The 26,904-nt window shown below is 40.4% G+C and overlaps 1 protein-coding gene across 1 annotated transcript in view; it reads right to left on the reverse strand.

Moving 5' to 3' along the window:
- adgrd2 (adhesion G protein-coupled receptor D2) overlaps nt 1-26,904 on the reverse strand; it is a 415,295-nt gene that overhangs the window by 109,080 nt on the left and 279,311 nt on the right. Inside the window, exons 18-19 of the mRNA XM_034169723.1 lie at nt 14,456-14,571; nt 2,280-2,400 (exon numbers count right to left, since the gene is read on the reverse strand). Of these exons, the coding sequence (XP_034025614.1) occupies nt 2,280-2,400; nt 14,456-14,571 (237 nt within the window). The remainder of the gene's footprint in view (nt 1-2,279; nt 2,401-14,455; nt 14,572-26,904) is intronic.

Raw genomic sequence — 26,904 nt, forward strand, 5'->3', positions numbered from 1 at the left:
AAATGCAACTGTATTACCAATCCATTACAATATAAATATTATAAATAATTACCTTTGAGACGATTCCAAATGCATTCTCCACCACACAACGCGCACAAGAGAAGTTGCAAATGATTTCTCTGTGATTCTGGGAGCGATGAGAGATGTGTTCATCAGCCAAGTTCTGACAGGAAATGCATCATCGTCTACGAAATGATTATTTTATATAACATGGCGTCAAACAGGACAAAGGACAGCGTCCAGTGCGACAAAGGGGGTCGCATTGGCACGGCGAATTGTGCAGCAGCGCAGGGATCAAATTCGTGCAAGTGTTCGTGTTCGTGAAAAGGGACTACTGAAAGGGTAGTTGTAAAACAGCTAACTGATCATCTGCAGAGGAATGGTCTATTTGAAGAGTTTCAGTCAGGTTTTAGAATTCATCATAGTACAGAAACAGCATTAGTGAAGGTTACAAATGATCTTCTTATGGCCTCGGACAGTGGACTCATCTCTGTGCTTGTTCTGTTAGACCTCAGTGCTGCTTTTGATACTGTTGACCATAAAATTTTATTACAGAGATTAGAGCATGCCATAGGTATTAAAGGCACTGCGCTGCGGTGGTTTGAATCATATTTGTCTAATAGATTACAATTTGTTCATGTAAATGGGGAATCTTCTTCACAGACTAAAGTTAATTATGGAGTTCCACAAGGTTCTGTGCTAGGACCAATTTTATTTACTTTATACATGCTTCCCTTAGGCAGTATTATTAGACGGTATTGCTTAAATTTTCATTGTTACGCAGATGATACCCAGCTTTATCTATCCATGAAGCCAGAGGACACACACCAATTAGCTAAACTGCAGGATTGTCTTACAGACATAAAGACATGGATGACCTCTAATTTCCTGCTTTTAAACTCAGATAAAACTGAAGTTATTGTACTTGGCCCCACAAATCTTAGAAACATGGTGTCTAACCAGATCCTTACTCTGGATGGCATTACCCTGACCTCTAGTAATACTGTGAGAAATCTTGGAGTCATTTTTGATCAGGATATGTCATTCAAAGCGCATATTAAACAAATATGTAGGACTGCTTTTTTGCATTTATGCAATATCTCTAAAATCAGAAAGGTCTTGTCTCAGAGTGATGCTGAGAAACTAATTCATGCATTTATTTCCTCTAGGCTGGACTATTGTAATTCATTATTATCAGGTTGTCCTAAAAGTTCCCTAAAAAGCCTTCAGTTAATTCAAAATGCTGCAGCTAGAGTACTGACGGGGACTAGAAGGAGAGAGCATATCTCACCCATATTGGCCTCTCTTCATTGGCTTCCTGTTAATTCTAGAATAGAATTTAAAATTCTTCTTCTTACTTATAAGGTTTTGAATAATCAGGTCCCATCTTATCTTAGGGACCTCGTAGTACCATATCACCCCAATAGAGCGCTTCGCTCTCAGACTGCAGGCTTACTTGTAGTTCCTAGGGTTTGTAAGAGTAGAATGGGAGGCAGAGCCTTCAGCTTTCAGGCTCCTCTCCTGTGGAACCAGCTCCCAATTCAGATCAGGGAGACAGACACCCTCTCTACTTTTAAGATTAGGCTTAAAACTTTCCTTTTTGCTAAAGCTTATAGTTAGGGCTGGATCAGGTGACCCTGAACCATCCCTTAGTTATGCTGCTATAGATGTAGACTGCTGGGGGGTTCCCATGATGCACTGTTTCTTTCTCTTTTTGCTCTGTATGCACCACTCTGCATTTAATCATTAGTGATCGATCTCTGCTCCCCTCCACAGCATGTCTTTTTCTTGGTTCTCTCCCTCAGCCCCAACCAGTCCCAGCAGAAGACTGCCCCTCCCTGAGCCTGGTTCTGCTGGAGGTTTCTTCCTGTTAAAAGGGAGTTTTTCCTTCCCACTGTAGCCAAGTGCTTGCTCACAGGGGGTCGTTTTGACCGTTGGGGTTTTACATAATTATTGTATGGCCTTGCCTTACAATATAAAGCGCCTTGGGGCAACTGTTTGTTGTGATTTGGCGCTATATAAAAAAACTGATTGATTGATTGATTGAAGTGTCAAGGTGGCTTTATGCCTTTCCTGATGTTGATTTCGGAACCCTAACCCCAGCCCATAACTCTGTCAATTGCCCCTTTGCTGGTTGTCAAATAATATGAGACGAAGGGTTCAAAACATCTTTGAAGATTCAGTCCATTGAAGAATTACTTTTAAGAGCTTTGTAATACTCAAACTATAATAGCTGTGTCCCTGCTGCCTTCAGGTGCCTTCACATAGATTTTGTCTACCTGGAAAGCATTGAGTGCGATGAAAACATAGGCGACTGTTACGGACAGATGGACCAACACACCACATAACCAGGTCAGACCCAACACTGGAAGCAGGATGAGAACTGGCCTGGTCACTGCCCTGAAAACAAACACAGGATACCCAACACAGGTATTAGTCATTGCAAACACATTTATACACCTCCAGACAAATCTGCTGCATATTACCTGTAAATGAGGTGAAAAAGACACAAAAACACCATATGCTTCCATGTGATTGGTTTCTGGGGGTGACTACAGCACACATCTAGCTACAGTATATGGACAAACAGCAAAGCCCATCCAGCCACTGTGGCAAACACAAGGTGCACCCTACTTCATAGAGACAGTACTCTGCCCCTGTCTAAAACCAAAAATATCATATGACACCAGAACAGTTTTTCATTGCACATTTAGTACAGGATTTTGTCTTTTTTTTTTTTTTTTTTGACCAACAGATTTGTTGTTTATGAAGAAGTACACCAACAACAATAGCTGTTAACATTACAGGCTTGTGGTGGATGCTCCCAACATGTTTTCCTTAAGTCTCTTCACACTACACCAAATTATGTGACCACTCAACAAGAAACATCCTCAGAACACTGCACAATTCTATTGATTTATTAGTATTCTCAAAAGGATTATCTTTCCAGACATTTCCACCTCCTATGAAGCAGCTGAAGGACATTTCACATTGTGTCATTGGTCTTCGGTATGTACGGGAGCGCCACTGCTTCAGCATGTCTGTTCCACCACACTAGCTGTGCAAAATCTGTTGTGTATTCCCTGTGCAGCATGATCTCAATGGTCATGTGAAAAACTGAAAACTTGAAACAGGCCCTCTGACAAGGTCACTTTTGAAGCAAATGGCGCAATGAAAGATGCGGCGATCAGGAGGAAAATTACAGGGTTTTGTTTCTGCACACCATAGGAGTAACTCTTCAGTGGCCTGCCTGTGGAGGGTAGTCTGTTATAAGGAGATGGGATAAAGCAATTTGGAAAATATGTTATCACAGGAGGTTACCAGGGGACTTGTCTTTGAAGGGTGGTGACAGGTGTTGTGCTAAGGAATCATCTCCTGCATAGTGGTGTACAGGTCCATGCTTTTCCTGAGCAAGGAGGACCATCCTCCACTGCTGCTGAGAAAGCTTCAAAAATGCCAAGTTGCAGTGGGTGAAGTAAGGTGTAAAGATCTGGAAATGGCCATATGTCAATGGGTGGACCTCATGTCATTGATTGTTGGCATCATTGGCATTGTTTTCATGAACTACAGTGAAAATGTTTGAATTTGCAAAAGAGTCACAGACTGCAAGTTATTAGATGCTGGTTTCAGCATCAACACCCCAGGAGATTGACAGTGTTGTGGTAAAATGCTGTAGACTCCTGAATTCTGACCACAGACCTCTTGTGGCTTACTTAAGGATTCAGTTGTAGACTGCTGTCTGTTCATTTTCCAAGATTAACTCTGGCCTGACATAAAGTTCAGAATGTTTTTCAGCACTTTGCAAGCAATTTAGCTGGATAACCTACAGACACTGATTCAACAGATGACCAAAGTTGAGTGTGGGACTTAAAGCTTCTGGTCATAGCATTGGTAGTATCCAGTGTCCATAAGAGAAGGTGTTTCATATCCAAGGCCAATCTGAATGTCCAGATCAGTTGTAACATATGGCTTGACAGAAATTCCAGGCTGCAAAAGAAGATGACAAAGTGGGCTGTGATGGCCCTGTGAGTATACAATGAGTCGTCCATAAGAGGAATCTATGATCACCATCTGTGGTGTAGTGACCCTTGACCTGTTAATATTCAAACCTACATCTTTTACAGCCAATGTTATGGGGATTGCCAGATGCCTCTGTTGGACTGCTTTAAGCAGTCATTTATGGTTGATCCTCTTTGTGGGCTGTTAGACATCTTCAGTGTCAGTGTTCTCACTGCTGATTTTCCAGACAATTGAAAGCCAACAAGTGAGAAACAGCTTAGACCATGGACAGCTCCAGGGATCTGTGACACTGAAGCTCAGCTCTTCCAGGTAAATGGAGATGCTTTATTCCTGACATTGCAAACGATCATTGTTTCAATCTAGAAGATGGGTAACATCCCCATGGACTGGAAAAAAGGACTAGATGCCCCCCCCCCCCCCCCAACACACACACACACACACACACACACACACACACACACACACACACACACACACACACACACACACACACACACACACACACACACACACACACACACACACATTTGCACACAACCACCTCCAAACTATGATAAAATTATGCTTACTGCCATGGTTCTTGAGCTCCAGAAGATGGGTGTGAAGACCAGATTAGCCCAAATTGAATTTGAATGAAACAGTATTGTTACCAATAAATTCATGATCTAATCTCTCAGTTATTTTGACCAACAATCTATTTAGCCAATAAAATTGCACAGTGGCATCTTCAAATATCTGCCTTTGTCAGACTGTGCCCAAAATACGAATGTTCTCAAAGATGGAACTCCAGAAAACAGTACATTTTGGACTAGTGACTGCCATTTAGATTAATCGGTTAGTGAAATGAATGAACATCATGATTAATCAATTAGTGAACTAACTGATTAACCAAAGAAGCACTTCAACTCTACTTTGAAAACATCAATGTGCAAAAAACAAACAAACAAAAAGCAAATACTAGACATATGCCAGTGATGCATGGAAAAGAAATAATAACTTGAACACTCACTCACTCGTCTTCAACCACTTATTGGCTAAATTGAACAATAAAGTTTTATTACATGTTATATATTTTTTTAATTTGCTGTGTTTTTGGAGTACATCATATAGGCCACAAGATATTCCACTTTCATGGTCTCTTTGGATTCATCTTGAATTTCTGTACATGCTTCACGTTTAGAAACTCAATTTAGATTCTTGAGTTCAAACATAATGACAGGCCAAGTTGAGCTGAATTGATTTCCGTGACATTTTCACTCCAATATTTCTTCATCAGTCATCTTTACACACTCACAGACAGACTTCACATTTATGTTTTCCTCTGCAACAGCATTTTCAATGATCATAGTGCTTATACGACCAATACTCATTTTATGGATCAAGGCAGAAAGGTTGCCATTGTTCAAACCACTATTGTTGTGGCTGTGCTGCACCTGGGTATACAGATTGAGTTTTCAGACTGCACTGTCTCTGCAAGGACAACCCAGGCGCTCTCTTCTCTTTTATTTTTGAAAGTTCTTTTCCGTCTCATCTCTTGAAATCACATAACGCTTTGGTGGGACAGACTACTTTATGTTTTCATTGTGTTTGTGAGGGAATGAAGTGACGCATCAGAGGGGAGCAGCCATAGCGGTGATTTGTGTCGGACTAAGACAAATGTTCTCATAGAAAGTGGATGCAAGTATGTTGGGTTGAAGGACATGGGTTTGAATAGTGTTCCCAGAAATAGGACGTATTAGTCAAACCTGATAACCTCTTCATTAACATCTCCAAAATATTTATGCACATTAATATTTACAGTAGCCAAACAAAGAAGGCCTGACTACATGCTGCCCATCGACACAACTTCACGTTTTCTGTGTGTTTATCTCCACTGAGAGTGTGATTGGTGATCAACTAAAAACTTTAGCATCAACATTAGAGTTGACCATTGGGAAAAATATCAGCTTGGGATTAATGTTAAGTAAAAAAAAACAAACAAACAAAAAAAACTACATGGCTGACATACTTTCAGGCCGTGGTGACTGATTGCTCTTTTAACCCTCAGTACATCTCACGAAACTTACTCAACTGTACATAAGCGGTCCGTGTTTTAAAAATGGTCACATTTCTTGTGGCTTTGTTGCACAGTTAACTGGGCTAACAGACCATTGAAGAGCCGTGTGCTGCACTTTTTTTAATCGAGTGAGGTGGCAGCTAACACACACAGAAAGCCATGACACAGAGAGTGTCACCATTACAGTGGACACACACACACACCCACACCCACACCCACACACACACACACACACACACACACACACACACACACACACACACACACACACACACACACAACCACACACGTAAGGTTTTTATGGTATAGATGAGGCCAACAGGTCAGAAGCTTTTACAAGTAATTCTATCAGTTTCTCAAATCTTCTGGAATCTTCCAAGCTATTTAAAGAGACATTCAACTTGTAATAAGGTACATCTTAAAAACAAGAATATTGTGAAAAAGTTCAATATTTTTGTCAGGTATTTCAAAACGTGAAAATATTATGTAATCTAAATACATTAAATATAAACTTTACGTTTTTTATTTTAATTTAGAGTCACTCAACTTGTAATAAGGTGCATCTTAAAAACAAGAATATTGTGAAAAAGTTCAATATTTTTGTCAGGTATTTCAAAACGTGAAAATATTATGTAATCTAAATACATTAAATATAAACTTTACGTTTTTTATTTTAATTTAGAGTCACTCAACTTGTAATAAGGTGCATCTTAAAAACAAGAATATTGTGAAAAAGTTCAATATTTTTGTCAGGTATTTCAGAAAGTGAAAATATTATGTAATCTAGATACATTAAATATAAACTTTACATTTTGTATTTTAATTTAGAGTCATTCAACTTGTAATAAGGTGCATTGTAAAAATGAGAATATTGTGAAAAAAGTTCAATATTTTTGTCAGGTATTTCAGAAAGTGAAAATATTATATAATCTATATACATTACATATAAACTTTACATTTTTTTATTTTAATTTAGAGACATTCAACTTGTAATAAGGTACATCTTAAAAACAAGAATATTGTGAAAAAGTTCAATATTTTTGTCAGGTATTTCAGAAAGTGAAAATATTATGTAATCTAGATACATTAAATATAAACTTTACATTTTGTATTTTAATTTAGAGTCATTCAACTTGTAATAAGGTGCATTGTAAAAATGAGAATATTGTGAAAAAAGTTCAATATTTTTGTCAGGTATTTCAGAAAGTGAAAATATTATGTAATCTAGATACACTGCATATAAACTTTACATTTTTTATTTTAATTTAGAGACATTCAAATTGTAATAAGGTACATCTTAAAAACAAGAATATTGTGAAAAAGTTCAATATTTTTGTCAGGTATTTCAGAAAGTGAAAATATTATGTAATCTAGATACATTAAATATAAACTTTACATTTTGTATTTTAATTTAGAGTCATTCAACTTGTAATAAGGTGCATTGTAAAAATGAGAATATTGTGAAAAAAGTTCAATATTTTTGTCAGGTATTTCAGAAAGTGAAAATATTATGTAATCTAGATACATTGCATATAAACTTTACATTTTTTTATTTTAATTTAGAGACATTCAAATTGTAATAAGGCACATGTTAAAAACAAGAATATTGTGAAAAAGTTAAATTTTTTTGTCAGATATTTCAGAAAGTGAAAAAATTATGTAATCTAGATGCATTACATATAAACGTTACATTTTTGATTTTAATTTATAGACATTCAACTTGTAATAAGGCACATTTTAAAAATGAGAATATTGTGAAAAACTTTAATATTTTTGTCAGGTATTTCAGAAAGTGAAAATATGACGTCATCTAGATGCATTAGATATAAATTTTACATTTTTTATTTTAATTTAGATAATGAAGTTGGGACATTGTGTAAAATGTAAAAAAAAAAAAACAGAACGCAATGATTTGCAACTCCTCTTCAACCTATATTCAACTGACTACACCACAAAGATAAGATATTCAATATTCAAACTGATAAACTTTATTGTTTTTGTGCAAATATTTGCTCATTTTGAAATGGATGCCTGCGAGACATTTCAAAAAAGCTGGGACAGTGGTATGGTTACCACTGTGTTACATCACCTTTCCTTCTAACAACACTCAATAAGCGTTTGGGAACTGAGGACACTAATTGTCAAAGCTTTGAAGGTGGAATTCTTTCCCATTCTTGCTTGACTACGACTTCAGTTGTTCAACAGTCTGGGGTCTCCGTTGTCGTATTTTGCGCTTCATAATGCACCACACATTTTCAATGGGCGATAGGTCTGGACTGCAGGCAGGGCAGTCTAGTACCCGCACTCCTTTACTATGAAGCCATGCTGTTGTAATGTGCAGAATGGGCTTGGCAATGTCTTGCTGAAATAAGAGGGACATCCCTGAAAAAGATGTTGCTTGGATGGCAGCATGTGTTGCTCCAAAACTTGGATGTACCTTTCAGTATTGATGGTGCCATCACAGATGTGTAAGTTGTCCATACCATGAGCACTAACACACCCCCATACCATCACAGATGCTGGCTTTTGAACTTTGTGCTGGTAACAATCCTCAGTTCCCAAATGCTTATTGAGTGTTGTTAGAAGGAAAGGTGATGTAACACAGTGGTAAACATACCACTGTCCCAGCTTTCTTGAAACGTGTTGCAGGCATCCATTTCAAAATGAGCAAATATTTGCACAAAAGCAATAACGTTTGAACATTAAATATCTTATCTTTGTGGTGGATTCAATTCAATATAGGTTGAAGAGGATTTGCAAATCATTGTATTCTCTTTTTATTTACATTTTACACAATGTCCCAACTTCATTGGAATTGGGGTTGTACAACGACTAATGAGGATTTTAAAGGCATGTGTGTGTTGCTGACGAGGCTGCTAAAAGCCCATTATCTGAGCATCTGGCAGCTATGCGGTACCTGACAGGCTATTTTTGTAGCGGCTACCCTCTTGTGCAGATAATTCCACCTGTTTTGTGCACCAGACGCTGTTTATAAAAAAAAAAAATATTTAGCAGCAGATTAATCATTTTCTGTCAAACCTTGGATGTTGAAAACACCTCTAATCACTTCTGGAATCACAGAAGACTGGATCATCTGGATGCTTTTCTTCCTCTTTCCTGCTCCATGAGGAATATATTTTGTAACAGCTTAAGGTAACTATTTTTAATGTTTTTATAGCTTGGTAAAACAGTTGCATGTTCATTCCTCACTGTAAAAGTATGTCTATGATAGATTTAATATCTTGTTACATGGATTAGATGAGCTCCACTGTGTGTGCGCACTGATGGAATGACTGGCACCCAAGACGAGCATTTATGCAAAACGTGAGCTTGCAAAAGAGTGATTTTGCAGTCATTAACGGATGAACATAAAGTTAAAAGTTGGATTACCGTGTAAAAGTGGCTGTGTGTTTAAAGCCGTGGAAGAAATAACGCTGGTGAAGAAGGAGCGCACAACTGCAACACAGAATGAGAGCACGCATAAGAGCGATTTTGCAGTCATAACACAAAGTTAAAAGTTGTATCACGGTGAATGACTGCATTTAATGACTCTGGAACACAAGTGAACCGCAGCCTGGCGCAGACTGGCAGTGTCGTGCCAAAGTATTGATGCCCATCAGAATTTGTATCCGGGAGCGTGCACTATTTTGGACTGAATTTAAAAAATGTGACAACATTTTGAATTGATGCTGTGAATTGAAAACCCACACTTTAAAGGGACTAGGTGATGTGGGACGGCTGGGGATTTGAACCAAACCCAAGCCTAAACGTGCACCAACATCGCATTACCATGGTGCTACATGGATCATATGTGGCTTGACGTGGATCATATGTGGCGACACGAGCCACTCGAGACTGGACGGGGCTCAAATGACAGGTCAGTCATGGCTCACTAGAGGCACATGTGAGGTACAGAGAGACACACAGAGGTAGTAGCGGATAAGTGACGGCTTAAAACATGGATCATTCTTCAACTAATCACTGACACACCCATGCATGGCTCATTATTCATGGCTTATTATTCGGTGGGACCAAGGCTTTAGGCTGCTTCGTGGATACGGGCCCTGGTCTGTTGCACAGAGGTCCAAAGTCCTCTTTTCATATGAAAGTAAATTTTGCATTTTATTTTGAAATCAAGCCCCTAGAGTCTGGAGGAAGGGTGGAGAGGCACAGAATCCAAGCTGCTTGAAGTCCAGTGTGAAGTTTCCACAGTCAGTGATGATTTGGGGCCCTATGTCATCTGCTGGCGTTTCTCCAGTGTGTTTTATAAAATTGAAAGTCAGTGTAACCATCTACCAGGAGATTTTTGAGCAATGCGTTCTTCCATGTGTTGACCAGCTTTATGAAGATGCTGATTTCCTTTTCCAGTAGGAGCTGGTACCTACTCACAGTGCAAAAACTACTAGAAACTGCCTTGTTGGCGATGGTATTAAAATACCCCATAGAGTATCTGTGGGGTATTGTCAAGAGGAAGATCAGACACATCAGACCTAATAATACAGACAAGCTGAAGGCCACTATCAAAGCAAGCTGGCCTTCCAGAATGCCTCAGTTCAATTTTCAATTTATTCAATTTATAGGGCGCCAACTCACGACAACGTCGTCCCATGGCGCCTTACACAAAGCAATTCAAAACAGTTCAAAATGGGTTAAAAAAAAGCACAATAAAAAAGTAAAAAAATAAAAAGAATTTAAAAAGAATACTAGCAGCGATGGTACAGGCTGATCACCACCATGCCACACCATACTTTGTTTGAAGCAGCAATTTGTGCAAAAGCAGCCTCAGCCAAGTATTGTGTCCACAACTGAAAATACTTTTCAGAGTTTCTACATGTCTGTATTATAATGCCTCTTTTGACATCATTAAATTTTCTCATGCTTGACAATTCATTTTTTTTAAAGTTTTTGGAGCTGTAGGCTTTATTAAAATGTATATTAAAATGCTTGAAACATTTCAGTCTGTATGGAACGAGTCATTTTCACTTTCTAAAATAAGTGACTGAATTTATGATTATGATATCAACCAATCAGAATGGCACCTGTGCTTCCCTTTAACTGGAATGTGGCAGACACACAGAGCTTTGGTATTGATGAAGCAGATTCAAGTGAAAGGATTACTGCCTTTTGAAAGGATAAATTAACTCAAACGTGTCAGTTGGAGTTCACTTGTCTGTGAAGACTGGTGGAAGGTGAGGGTTGTTTTTTTACTTGCTGTGAGAATTAAAGCAAACCTTAATACTTTATCCACTAATATCTGAGCCATAAAAATTAATATTCTGACTGTGTGTGGTGTATCTCACAAAAGAGAAGCTGTTTGCACAGCAGCTGTAAACATGTAGATTTTATAAATCTCTTAAATCATTGACAGGATCAATCAGGATCTAATGTTAATTAATGTCATGTGTAGTTCTTATCCAAAACATCTAACACATTCCATATTCATGCAGTAGAGTTGTTTGGAGTATTTGTAATTGATAAATCCTTCACACCTGTTTAAAAATAAAATATAAAAAAAGTATTTCAGGAACTAACACCCCTGTCACACGTGGACGATTTAGCCAGCGTATGCCGAGAGTATTAAAAATGTTGTCATACGTCTAATACGTTATGAGTAAACTTTGTGTAAGTTAAAAGCAGATTGAAACACGCTCATATACATAATAATTAAGGTGGGGTAGGATTACTTTGAAAGAATACATGTGGATTACATGTATGTATGTAAATACATTTGGATTACTTGTAATCTGATTACTTTTGGATTACATTTCAAAGTAATCCTACCCAACCCTGATAATAATACACGAGTACCTCAAAGGTTTTGGGCATGCACAATATTTTCAACGTATGTCTCATGCTTTCATATGTGGGACATAAGTTGTAGGCAAGTTATGCAATTGTTGACTCACGTTTCTTGTAAGTTACTCATAAGTCAAAATATGTCCATTGATGCTGTCCATTGATTGGCTCAGCAACTGAAAGCTGCAGTTCTCACTTGAACAGTTCAGACTGTTTCAAATGTTAAAACCATTCACACACGTTCTAAATATAAAATCTTAATCTTGTTTCTGTTTCTTTCAGTCAGATTCATCATCACAGCCTGATGAAACCTATCCACATAAAGCCTCCTGATTTTGGAAAATAACATCTGAAAATACTTTAATTCCTTGTCATGGCTGAAGAAACGTCGCGTTTTGTATTTTATGCAGTTCTCAACCTTAACCAGAGAATACCAGCTCTTTGCGTCATAACAAAACAATTACCTTATTTTAAAAGTTGAAAGAGTCACAGCGCCTCATTCATTGATATCAGTGTTTACCGCAAACATAAGCTGACTCTTCAGTAGTCTGCACGCAACAAAAATAAATCCCATGATCCACCAAAACAAAAATAAAATAAAATAAAATAAAATGTTAAATTACTCTGTTTGGCCTCCATATGGAGTGTATGTGTGCTTGATGATGTGCTTGTGAATATTTAAGAGTTCCACCTGCCAAACAAAAGGGTTCTGCGGGTGGTGGAAATGTAACCCATGCCAGACTTAATGGTTCCAACATGTATCACACCGTGCAGTATACCAACCCAAACCACTCCATGGAAATGGGGATGTCAGCACATGCTGGCTAAATCATCAAGGTGTGACAGCTGCATAACTTATTAGAAGTACGCCTGGGCATAACAGCATTTTTAATACGGTCGGCATACACTTACGTCCCACGAGTGGGACGTAAGATGATAGGACTGGGGTGGCATCATTTCAGCATGGGACTCCGACGAGGGTGGTCGCATCTCCTCCACTCTCCCTTATCTCTCTGCTTTTAACCTTCACGTCCCTACTTCAGCAGACTTGTGAATTCCTCAAAACTATATTGGATTCTGGATCCATTGGACTACTATTGGATTAACCATGGAATTGATCAGCTGGTCTCTGAACGCTATTGACACCATTTTTTCTACAAGAAGGTCAGGACCGGGGGATCCTGCCTGCCCAGATGGAATGTATCCTGCGGGCTATGTTCTCGACTCCTGGAGTTCCTGGTGTGTGGCATGCTTGGTGCCCTTCTCTGTGGAGGATGTCAAGGACCTATTCATTTTTGGTCTTATGGTAGCAGGGCTGGTACTTTTTGGCTTATGTGCTGCCCTAATCTACCGGAAAATTGGCAAGACGGCGGCATCAAGAACCACGGGCCCTCGCTTGTCCGTTATGATTAACGAGGTCGGCAAGGCAGTGCATTCTCAGACTGCGTTGACTCTTGAACTCAGATGCAAATTGGATGACACCTTGGAGCTGATGCGTGCCTTGCAGTTGAAGCTGAAGGTTTCATGGCCGGTGAATATTCTTAATTCAAAGTTAGGAATATTCTTAATTCATAATTGGGATTTGGCTGAGTGAGTGGAACTGTAAAAACTGTTTTTCACTGCTCGGCTGCAACACTACAGGCATCAAGGTCAATTGCCCACTGTTTTTCCTCCAGAGGAATTTATCCAGGCTCTGGTGAGATTATTTGGCTCCATTCTTATCTCAACCCACAAGGACAATAAACTGACAGACTTACACATGGACCGAAGCATGCTCCAGCCTCTCCTCTTATCACTCTTCCTGCCCCTCCCTCCCTGCGGTAGGCCTTGTCCTCTCAAGCTGGCCTGGCGGCGCGACTTGACAGTTGCAGCGGCAACAAACACACTCACATTGCCTCATTTGGGGTTTCAAGTTTAGTGCACATAAACACTGTAAAATGTATATGTTTTGTCCTAATTCTGATGTGTGCCATTATTACGGTAGCTTAGTGGTTAGCACTGTTGCTTCACACAACAAGAAGGTGGTGGGATCGATTCCCACCTGCGGCCTTTCTGTGTGGAGTTTCCATGTTCTCCCTGTGTTTGCGTGGGCTCCCTCTAGGTGCTCCAGCTTCCTCCCACATCCAAAGACATGCAGGTTAGGTGAATTGGAAACTAAAATTGACCATAAGTGTGTGTGGGTGTGAATGTGTTTGTCTGCCTATATGCGGCCCCGTGACAGTCAGACAGACAGACAGACAAACAAACAAACAAATACCTCCCCCAACTTTGCTAAGACCACAAAGCAACACACCCACCCACACATACATACACAGACACACACACGCACACACACCCCATGTGTTTTTATGATAAGACCACACAGCTCCCGCAGCAGACTTAGGAACCAGACCTTCCCAGTCTCTTACACTGTTGCTGTTGACAAATGTTGGCTCGAAAAAAAGGGGAGATGGAGAGATGCATACAGAAAGACATTAAGAGAGTCAGTGAGGGGGGAGGGAGTGCACAAGAAAGAATTAATGACAGTGGAGGAAGAGAGGGAGCCCCTTCTTCCTTCTGAGGGAGAAAATCTACGTATCTTACCAGGTGAGGTCAAAGGTCTGCATCTGTGGAGCTGCGCTTGGACTGAGCATCTTAGCACGACGACGAGCGCTGGAAACAGTCACCATGACAACCCGACACAATACAACCGCATTGACCTGCAGGAAGAAGACACAGCATCAGTGTGGCCTCCAGAAAACATGAGACACTACAGAGACACTTCAAGCACAGACGTGCTGGAGAGTCCGAATGAAAGATCACACCAGCCGGGTGGGCCACGGCTACCACAACACCCAACGGAACATTACGGCATTATGGTACCCGGAACTGTACCATATGTAAAAACAAAGCTTTCCTTTGCTGGAAAAAACAACAAACAAAAAAATCTGTCAAATTAGAGTAAGTGACAAAGTCGGTAAGCACTCAGAGCGAGGCTGAAGAATGTTTGATTTTAGTATTGGGATTACTTATTGCTAAAATTACAAAGACATTACACTGAGATATTTTTATTTGGACAACAGATTCAAATGTGGAATGATGTTCTATTTTGTCATACAGATTTAAGTCCAAACCAGATCAAATATCCACATGCAGAGCAACAGCAAAATGACATAAGTTCTACTTGGTAAAGACGTCAGTAAAACTTCAGTTAAATGGTTTTGTTTAGCCTTTTAGACAGTTCCTGAAAGGACATATTTTAGATCCAATTTTATAAATCATTTTTATAACTAATTTAGCTCAGTAATTCAGACAGAGAGAGAGAGAGAAAAAAATCACAATCCACTAATGACATCATTATTGACTCAGCTGCTACCATTATTGGTGAAGCTCTTCACATTCAAACTTTACTTTTAATTTTCTTCACAATTCCTTTAAATCTTAAGATACAACCCTCCACCAACCAACAGAGGAGGTGTTTGACTCTGCTAGGTCCTTGTGACATCATAATGAAGGCTGAGACTAAAAGGTTTATTGAAAGGTAAAGGTTTAGATTAAAAGCTTTCATCAGGATTTGTACAGATCTGTGTGATGTCAAAAAGCTGTCTCCTGGTGATACCCAAAGACTGCCATCTTCACATTCTGTGATCACTGGTTTTTGTTTCCTTTTTGTGTTGTCTCGCACATCTTATATTTTTAGTGTCTATCTGATATGGTGGTTATCTCCACGTAGTGCTTATTTTTCTAATGCTTTTATTTTGATGGCCTTACTCCTAGTGCATGTTGTTGGCCTTACTTCCTGGGGACTCGAGTTTGGCTTGCACATTCAGATTGTAATTAATTGAGTTCTACACTATTTGACCATCACAAATCCTTCACTCCAGTGACACAATGCCTTGAGTGTCAACCAGTTTTATTCATTTCCAGTGTTTTGCTCTCCAGTTACTGATGTGCACTGCCTTTCTGTATCTTCCAAGGTTAGCATGCCAGCTATTGGACTTCCTATGTGGCATGATTGATTCTTGTTTACTGACCCTCTGCTCATGTTATCAAATTCTCCTGTTGCTGACACCCTTATTGACACTCTTGCATTTTGAAGTAATTAAGTATCCAAAACCCACAGCTGTGTTACTGGCAATATATAATATTGATATAATATTGGTTGTTCCTATACAGACCTTCATAGCAAATGTGTGTGCGAAGGAGATGTGTTGCACTGCCTGAGGCAAAAGGTGGCCACACCAGATACTGGCTGGTTTTCTGAACCACCACCCCCCCCCCCCCACCTCAAAGCCCCCAATAAAGCAAAACTGCACATTTCAGAGTGGCCTTTATTGTGGCCAGCCTAAGGCACACCTGTGCAATAATCATGCTGCCTATGTCACACTTGTGAGGTGGGATGGAACACAGGTATGGCATATCAAGCTCAGGATGTGAAGTGGGATGTGCTCACTAACACAGTTTTAGACAGATTTGTGAACAATATTTGAGAGAACTAGATCTTTTGTGTTCATAGAAAACATTTAAAATCTTTGAGTTCAGCTCATGAAAAATGGGAGTGAAAACAGAAGCTGTGTTTATATTATTGTTCAGTGTTTCTGTGGAGACTCTCATTTGTCCAGGTGGTTTCCATAGCAGAGAAGCTTGAATCTTCGACTGGCAACCCAGCCCAGTCAAGCAACCCAGTCTAGTCGAATATGTATATGTATGTATGTGTGTATATATATATATATATATATATATATATATACACTCAACAAAAATATAAACGCAACACTTTTGGTTTTGCTCCCATTTTGTATGAGATGAACTCAAAGATCTAAAACGTTTTCCACATATACAATATCACCATTTCCCTCAAATATTGTTCACAAACCAGTCTAAATCTGTGATAGTGAGCACTTCTCCTTTGCTGAGATAATCCATCCCACCTCACAGTTGTGCCATATCAAGATGCTGCAGTTTTATTACACAGCACAATGCCACAGATGTCGCAAGCAAGATTTGAGGGAGCGTGCAATTGGCATGCTGACAGCAGGAATGTCAACCAGAGCTGTTGAATGTTCATTTCTCTACCATAAGCCGTCTCCAAAGGCGTTTCAGAGAATTTGGCAGTACATCCAACCAGCCTCACAACCGCAGACCACGTGTAACCACACCAGCCCAGGACCTCCACATCCAGCATGTTCACCTCCAAGATCGTCTGAGACCAGCCACTCGGACAGCTGCTGGAACAATCGGTTTGCATAACCAAAGAATTTCTGCACAAACTGTCAGAAACCGTCTCAGGGAAGCTCATCTGCATGCTCGTCGTCCTCATCGGGGTCTCGACCTGACTCCAGTTCGTCGTCGTAACCGACTTGAGTGGGCAAATGCTCACATTCGCTGGCATTTAGCACATTGGAGAGGTGTTCTCTTCACGGATGAATCCCGGTTCACACTGTTCAGGGCAGATGGCAGACAGCGTGTGTGGCTTCGTGTGGGTGAGCGGTTTTCTGATGTCAATGTTGTGGATCGAGTGGCCCATGGTGGCGGTGGGGTTATGGTATGGGCAGGCGTCTGTTATGGACGAAGAACACAGGTGCATTTTATTGATGGCATTTTGAATGCACAGAGATACCGTGACGAGATCCTGAGGCCCATTGTTGTGCCATACATCCAAGAACATCACCTCATGTTGCAGCAGGATAATGCACGGCCCTATGTTGCAAGGATCTGTACACAATTCTTGGAAGCTGAAAATGTCCCAGTTCTTGCATGGCCGGCATGCTCACCGGACATGTCACCCATTGAGCATGTTTGGGATGCTCTGGACCGGCGTATACGACAGCCTGTACCAGTTCCTGCCAATATCCAGCAACTTCGCACAGCCATTGAAGAGGAGTGGACCAACATTCCACAGGCCACAATTGACAACCTGATCAACTCTATGTGAAGGAGATGTGTTGCACTGCATGAGGCAAATGGTGGTCACATCAGATACTGACTGGTATCCCCCCCCAATAAAACAAAACTGCACCTTTCAGAGTGGCCTTTTATTGTGGGCAGTCTAAGGCACACCTGTGCACTAATCATGGTGTCTAATCAGCATCTTGATATGGCACACCTGTGAGGTGGGATGGATTATCTCAGCAAAGGAGAAGTGCTCACTATCACAGATTTAGACTGGTTTGTGAACAATATTTGAGGGAAATGGTGATATTGTGTGTGTGGAAAAAGTTTTAGATTTTTGAGTTCATCCATCCATCCATCCATCCATCTTCTACCAGTTAGTCCAATTAAGGGTCGTGGGGGGCTGGAGCCTATCCCAGCAGTCATAGAGCGCGAGGCGGGGTACACCCAGGACAGGACGCTAGTCTGTCGCAGGGCCACAAATAGACAAACAAACACAGACACACCCACACACACACCTACGGACAATTTTAAAGATTCCAATCCACCTAATCCGCATGTCTTTGGATGTGGGAGGAAACTGGAGCACCAGGAGGAAACCCACGCAAACATGGGGAGAACATGCAAACTCCACACAGAAAGGCCACGGGAATCGAACCCACAACCTTCTCGCTGTGAGGCAACAGTGCTAACCACTAAACCATCGTGCTGCCCATCTTTGAGTTCATCTCATACAAAATGGGAGCAAAACCAAAAGTGTTGCGTTTATATTTTTGTTGAGTGTATATATATATATCAATGCTCATATAGCTGAGGGTATTTTACAATTGCATTATTTTTTTTTAATAAATTTGCAAAAATAAAAAAAAAAAACAAAAAAAAAAAAAAAACTTTTTCACACTGTCATTATGTGTTCAATTTTGAGTAAAAACTTGAATTTCATCCATTTTGGAATAAGGCTGTAACATAAAAAAAAGTGTAGAAAAAGCAAACCGTTTTCCGATGAATACTTTTCCGATGTACTGTCCTTGTCAATGTGGACTTCAGCTTTCTGTGTGGGTTGTACCTAATGGCCCATCCCAGGTAGAATTTATTGTTAAACACTTAACAAATCATACTGAGGAGTGGGCAGTGGTGGAATAGGAGTGCTGGTCACCAACCTGCCACTCTGCCCAAACCTTCTCTGAGGCCAAGTGTGGTGCTTCAGAACGCAAGGCTATTGTATGGGCTGCTGTTCTTAATGCCAAGGTTCTGGATGAGTACTCAATAAATAAATAAATGTTTTCACTGTGTGAAGGTCCAACTCGTATGCCTCGGAGACCAGAGTAGTCAACTGTAAAGTTTTAATTGACATTTCTGAATGTAAGGCTGTATAGTTGTACTTGTCAGAAGTAAGCCCTTGCCCATGTGGCTGACACTGTTTCACAGCTGTGGATCTCGTGCCGCCTCGCGGTCAGTGACTTACGCGATAGGTCAGTTTCAGCAGCCTTCTAGTTTAGGGCACAATGGAAACACACCTTGTGAAGTATATGGACAACAAGACAACATCGGCGCGCAGCAGAAGTCCATCACAGGTGGTACACCTCTTCGAGATAACCCTCTCAGCTTGGGAGAACGTGCCATCATCATAATCACTTGTGAACTCCCTGAATCAACGCCATGCACATCCTCACTAGCTATTGTTGACGTGGCTTTGAAACACCAGAACTCTGCTGGTGCTGCGGTGCATTCTGGGAAATGTTAAAGCAGCGAATTGATGAAGAGAGTTCTTGAGTGCCATCAGATGGATCACAGATCATGAGTGTTCAGCTTAGGCTTGCATCCTTAAGGGCCGCTTCATATACAACCCCTGGCAAAAATTATGGAATCACCGGCCTCAGAGGATGTTCATTCAGTTGTTTAATTTTGTAGAAAAAAAAGCAGATCACAGACATGACACAAAACTAAAGTCATTTCAAATGGCAACTTTCTGGCTTTAAGAAACACTATAAGAAATCACAGATGCTGAGAATGACAGCCTCAACACTGCATTTAATCTATTATTAGACTCTATCGGCTTTGCTCAAAAAGTAAATGAGTCCACCCACCACTTTAATCATATTTTAGATCTTGTTCTGACTTATGGTATGGAAATAGAAGACTTAACAGTATTCCCTGAAAACTCCCTTTTGTCTGATCATTTTTTAATAACATTTACATTTACCCTGATGGACTACCCAGCAGTGGGGAATAAGTTTCATTACACTAGAAGTCTTTCAGAAAGCGCTGTAACTAGGTTTAAGGATATGATTCCTTCTTTATGTTCTCTAATGTCATATACCAACACAGAGCAGAGTAGCTACCTAAACTCTGTAAGGGAGTTAGAGTATCTTGTCAATAGTTTTACATCCTCATTGAAGACAACTTTGGATGCTGTAGCTCCTCTGAAAAAGAGAGCTTTAAATCAGAAGTGTCTGACTCCGTGGTATAACTCACAAACTCGTAGCTTAAAGCAGATAACCCGTAAGTTGGAGAGGAAATGGCGTCTCACTAATTTAGAAGATCTTCACTTAGCCTGGAAAAAGAGTTTGTTGCTCTATAAGAAAGCCCTTCGTGAAGCTAGGACATCTTTCTACTCATCACTAATTGAAGAAAATAAGAACAACCCCAGGTTTCTTTTCAGCACTGTAGCCAGGCTGACAAAGAGTCAGAGCTCTATTGAGCTGAGTATTCCATTAACTTTAACTAGTAATGACTTCATGACTTTCTTTGCTAACAAAATTTTGACTATTAGAGAAAAAATTACTCATAACCATCCCAAAGATGTATCGTTATCTTTGGCTGCTTTCAGTGATGCCGGTATTTGGTTAGACTCTTTCTCTCCGATTGTTCTGTCTGAGTTATTTTCATTAGTTACTTCATCCAAACCATCAACATGCTTATTAGACCCCATTCTTGCCAGGCTGCTCAAGGAAGTCCTACCATTATTTAATGCTTTAATCTTAAATATGATCAATCTATCTTTGTTAGTTGGTTATGTACCACAGGCCTTTAAGGTGGCAGTAATTAAACCATTACTTAAAAAGCCATCACTTGACCCAGCTATCTTAGCTAATTATAGGCCAATCTCCAACCTTCCCTTTCTCTCAAAGATTCTTGAGAGGGTAGTTGTAAAACAGCTAACTGATCACCTGCAGAGGAATGGTCTATTTGAAGAGTTTCAGTCAGGTTTTAGAATTCATCATAGTACAGAAACAGCATTAGTGAAGGTTACAAATGATCTTCTTATGGCTTCGGACAGTGGACTTATCTCTGTGCTTGTTCTGTTGGACCTCAGTGCTGCTTTTGATACTGTTGACCATAAAATTTTATTACAGAGATTAGAGCATGTCATAGGTATTAAAGGCATTGCGCTGCGGTGGTTTGAATCATATTTGTCTAATAGATTACAGTTTGTTCATGTAAATGGGGAATCTTCTTCACAGACTAAAGTTAATTATGGAGATCCACAAGGTTCTGTGCTAGGACCAATTTTATTCACTTTATACATGCTTCCCTTGGGCAGTATTATTAGACAGTATTGCTTAAATTTTCATTGTTACGCAGATGATACCCAGCTTTATCTATCCATGAAGCCAGAGGATACGCACCAATTAGCTAAACTGCAGGATTGTCTTACAGACATAAAGACATGGATGACCTCTAATTTCCTGCTTTTAAACTCAGATAAAACTGAAGTTATTGTACTTGGCCCCACAAATCTTAGAAGCATGGTGTCTAACCAGATCGTTACTCTGGATGGCATTTCCCTGATCTCTAGTAATACTGTGAGAAATCTTGGAGTTATTTTTGATCAGGATATGTCATTCAAAGCGCATATTAAACAAATATGTAGGACTGCCTTTTTGCATTTACGCAATATCTCTAAAATCAGAAAGGTCTTGTCTCAGAGTGATGCTGAAAAACTAATTCATGCATTTATTTCCTCTAGGCTGGACTATTGTAATTCATTATTATCAGGTTGTCCTAAAAGTTCCCTAAAAAGCCTTCAGTTGGTTCAGAATGCTGCAGCTAGAGTACTGACGGGGACTAGCAGGAGAGAGCATATCTCACCCGTGTTGGCCTCCCTTCATTGGCTTCCTGTTAATGCTAGAATAGAATTTAAAATTCTTCTTCTTACTTATAAGGTTTGAATAATCAGGTCCCATCTTATCTTAGGGACCTCGTAGTACCATATTACCCCATTAGAGCGCTTCGCTCTCAGACTGCGGGCTTACTTGTAGTTCCTAGGGTTTGTAAGAGTAGAATGGGAGGCAGAGCCTTCAGCTTTCAGGCTCCTCTCCTGTGGAACCAGCTCCCAATTCAGATCAGGGAGACAGATACCCTCTCTACTTTTAAGATTAGGCTTAAAACTTTCCTTTTCGCTAAGGCTTATAGTTAGGGCTGGATCGGGTGACCCTGGACCATCCCTTGGTTATGTTGCTTTAGACGTAGACTGTGTTTCATAATTATTGTATGGCCTTGCCTTGCAATGTGGAGCGCCTTGGGGCAACTGTTTGTTGTGATTTGGCGCTATACAAGAAAAAAGTTGATTGATTGATTGATTGAATTCTGAGGAAAAAATTATGGAATCACCCTGTAAATTTTCATCCCCCAAATTAACACCTGCATCAAATCAGATCTGCTCATTGACATTGACCCTATGCCATGACATTGACCCTATGTGTCTTTTTGCAAGGAATGTTTTTGCAGTTTTTGCTCTATGGCAAGATGCATTATCATCTTGAAAAATGATTTTATCATCCCCAAACATCCTTTCAATTGTCCAAAATATCAACATAAACTTGTGCATTTATGATGTAATGACAGCCATCTCCCCAGTGCCTTTACCTGACATGCAGCCCCATATCATCAATGACTGTGGAAATGTACATGTTCTCTTCAGGCAGTCATCTTTATAAATCTCATTGGAAAGGCACCAAACAAAAGTTCCAGCATCATCACCTTGCCCAATGCAGATTCGAGATTCATCACTGCCATGCCATAGGTATTAAAGGCACTGCGCTGCGGTGGTTTGAATCATATTTGTCTAATAGATTACAATTTGTTCATGTAAATGGGGAATCTTCTTCACAGACTAAAGTTAATTATGGAGTTCCACAAGGTTCTGTGCTAGGACCAATTTTATTCACTTTATACATGCTTCCCTTAGGCAGTATTATTAGACGGTATTGCTTAAATTTTCATTGTTACGCAGATGATACCCAGCTTTATCTATCCATGAAGCCAGAGGACACACACCAATTAGCTAAACTGCAGGATTGTCTTGCAGACATGAAGACATGGATGACCTCTAATTTCCTGCTTTTAAACTCAGATAAATCTGAAGTTATTGTACTTGGCCCCACAAATCTTAGAAACATGGTGTCTAACCAGATCCTTACTCTGGATGGCATTACCCTGATCAGAAAGGTCTTGTCTCAGAGTGATGCTGAAAAACTAATTCATGCATTTATTTCCTCTAGGCTGGACTATTGTAATTCATTATTATCAGGTTGTCCTAAAAGTTCCCTAAAAAGCCTTCAGTTAATTCAAAATGCTGCAGCTAGAGTACTGACGGGGACTAGAAGGAGAGAGCATATCTCACCCATATTGGCCTCTCTTCATTGGCTTCCTGTTAATTCTAGAATAGAATTTAAAATTCTTCTTCTTACTTATAAGGTTTTGAATAATCAGGTCCCATCTTATCTTAGGGACCTCGTAGTACCATATCACCCCAATAGAGCGCTTCGCTCTCAGACTGCAGGCTTACTTGTGGTTCCTAGGGTTTGTAAGAGTAGAATGGGAGGCAGAGCCTTCAGCTTTCAGGCTCCTCTCCTGTGGAACCAGCTCCCAATTCAGATCAGGGAGACAGACACCCTCTCTACTTTTAAGATTAGGCTTAAAACTTTCCTTTTGCTAAAGCTTATAGTTAGGGCTGGATCAGGTGACCCTAAACCATCCCTTAGTTATGCTGCTATAGACGTAGACTGCTGGGGGGTTCCCATGATGCACTGTTTCTTTCTCTTTTTGCTCTGTATGCACCACTCTGCATTTAATCATTAGTGATCGATCTCTGCTCCCCTCCACAGCATGTCTTTTTCCTGGTTCTCTCCCTCAGCCCCAACCAGTCCCAGCAGAAGACTGCCCCTCCCTGAGCCTGGTTCTGCTGGAGGTTTCTTCCTGTTAAAAGGGAGTTTTTCCTTCCCACTGTAGCCAAGTGCTTGCTCACAGGGGGTCGTTTTGACCGTTGGGGTTTTACATAATTATTGTATGGCCTTGCCTTACAATATAAAGCGCCTTGGGGCAACTGTTTGTTGTGATTTGGCGCTATATAAAAAAATTGATTGATTGATTGATCACTGAATATGACTTTCATCCAGTCATCCACAGTCCACAATTGCTTTTCCTTAGCCCATTGTAACCTTGTTTTTTTCTGTTTAGTGTTAATGATGCCTTTCGTTTAGCTTTTCTGTATGTAAATCCCATTTCCTTTAGGCGGTTTCTTACAGTTCGGTCACAGACGTTGACTCCAGTTTCCTCCCATTCGTTCATTTGTTTTGTTGTACATTTTTCGATTTTTGAGACATATTGCTTTAAGTTTTCTGTCTTGACGCTTTGATGTCTTCCTTGGTCTACCAGTATGTTTGCCTTTAACAACCTTCCCATGTTGTTTGTATTTGGTCCAGAGTTTAGACACAGCTGACTGTGAACAACCAACATCTTTTGCAACACTGCGTGATGATTTACTCTCTTTTAAGAGTTTGATAATCCTCTCCTTTGTTTCAATTGACATCTCTTGTGTTGGAGCCATGATTCATGTCAGTCCACTTGGTGCAACAGCTCTCCAAGGTGTGTTCACTCCTTTTTAGATGCAGACTAACGAGCAGATCTGATATGATGCAGGTGTTAGTTTTGGGGGATGAACAACTGAATGAACATCCTCCGAGGCCGGTGATTCCATAATTTTTGCCAGGGGTTGTATAAGAAAGATGCAGAAACCGGAAGAAAATCTCTGAAACAAACCTGAAATGGGGACCCACGAAACATTCCACCTGCTGTTGTGAGGGATGCACGGTCGCACAGGCGTGCACGACACACTGGTGATGCATGCATATGCACAAACACAGTGCATGCAGCTCGAATGTGTTGTATACCACATCGCACTGCTTTTGTGGAGAAAAAAACAGCTGGAACGTTTTGCACCACATCGTGCCTCTGCTCTGAAGAACACACACACACCATAAAAAACACAGCAATTCATTGAATCCCTCTTATCGAGCGGATAATACAAGTATGAACTGTCTGTTCCTCTGCGGATGACCCATGGTCATAGACATACAGTCCTGACATGACATGAATGAAGCAGTGCGCTCTCATCATGTCCACATCTGCTGGTCCAGCGTGTCCAGTCAGCCCCGTGCATGTGTTGACCACAGAATATTCTTAACCAAACTAACTCATTTTAATTTTTCAGAAAAATCCATAAACTGGATAAGAGCATGTCTCAACAACAGAATGCAGCATGTTGTGGTCAGTGGTGTCAAGTCACCCTATAGGCACTGTTCTGTGGGAGTCCCACATGGGTTCCATTCTTGGGACAGTTCTTTTCTCCCTTTATATAAATGATCTCCAAAATGCATGCAAAAACACCCATATACAAACGTATGTATGCAGATGATGCAGTGATACTCCAGCAAAAAAAATATACAAGAAGCTGGTCGCCTTCTCACATACGAAATGGCCAAAGTCCAAGATTGGCTCTCAAAATCATGTCTCCTCTTAAATACTAAAAAGACTGTTTGTATGATGTTCTCCAAACAAAATCATAAAATTGTGAATTCATTGTTATGTGCTGACGCGGGTCAGAGAACCGAACCAGCATCTGACAATGGCCCAGCGCTAAATAACCAGAAAGCGGTTCCAAGAAACAAATTTATTCCCCCTCATGTGCAATAATCCGTGTATAACATAAATATTCAGCTGTCTTGGCAAGGTGAAGGACGGCGCGCTCTCCAGCGCCCAAATGGATCAAAGCCCGGCACTTCTGGACTCAGATTCACCGCCGAACACCCCCCAGGTGAATACGACAAACTGACTCTGTGAAGGACGGAAAAGGTGAGGTAAGTCAACAGAGCTACAACAAATATCCTTCAGAGGCACACACTATCAGCAACACATTCAGGTCTGAATTTAAGCCTTATGTAAATGAGCAGCTTCTCACAACAGGTGGAGGATCATCAATCCGTACGCCACGGCAGTGAGAAGCAAACTGCACAATTCTCATCAAAGTTCAAATATACTGCGTAACAAAATGCCAAATTACTATTAACGATTATTCAGACGATAATCACCTCTGATGTGTGCTGACAGCATGTGTCCTTCCCCGTCCTCCTTCACAGGCACGATGTGTCAAACCCTGACGCGGTCCTCAGCGTCTCACAACCAAACGTCACACGGTCGAGTTCCCGGCAATTCTGCTCAAATCACTCATGGCTTAAATGCAGAATGCCATCTCATTATCTGCTTCAGCTGAAAGCCTTTAAGTCTGCACGTGAGCATCATCCACAGGTGCTGCAAGTTGTTAGGCCTGCACGTGAACATCCTCCACAGGTGCAGCCAATAGTTCTGATGAGGGTGAAGGACTCTTCGGCCAGCACCTTCTCCACAGGAAAAAAACAGTTTGCATACCACCTGGAGAGCAAAGAAAAGAAAACAGCACCCAAATGTCCAGCCAAACCCCCCAACACACAACATTCATGTGTTTTCTGGGAGGAGAGTCATGTCAAGAACATTTCTAAAACTGTTAAATTTTGCCTACATAATTTCAAATACATTCGATCATCAATGTCACTTGAGGCAGCCAGGATGTTTTAGCATGCTATGGTATTTTCACATGTAGAGTACTGTTTTACAAACTGGTCTCTCACAAAGTCACATTCAGACAAAATGAATCATTATATAAAAAAAAGCATTAAAATATTTGCCAGAAAACCTATTTCATACCACCACTGTCACATTCTGGAGACTCACAATCTTGAGTTTTGATCATTTCAAATACTTTAAATATGCTTGTACTATATACAAAATACTCCATGGACTTGCAACACCACCATTAAAGGAATTCATAAAACTAAAATCTA

This window comes from Thalassophryne amazonica, chromosome 5 (genome assembly GCF_902500255.1).
Source record: "Thalassophryne amazonica chromosome 5, fThaAma1.1, whole genome shotgun sequence".
Lineage (NCBI taxonomy): Eukaryota > Metazoa > Chordata > Actinopteri > Batrachoidiformes > Batrachoididae > Thalassophryne > Thalassophryne amazonica.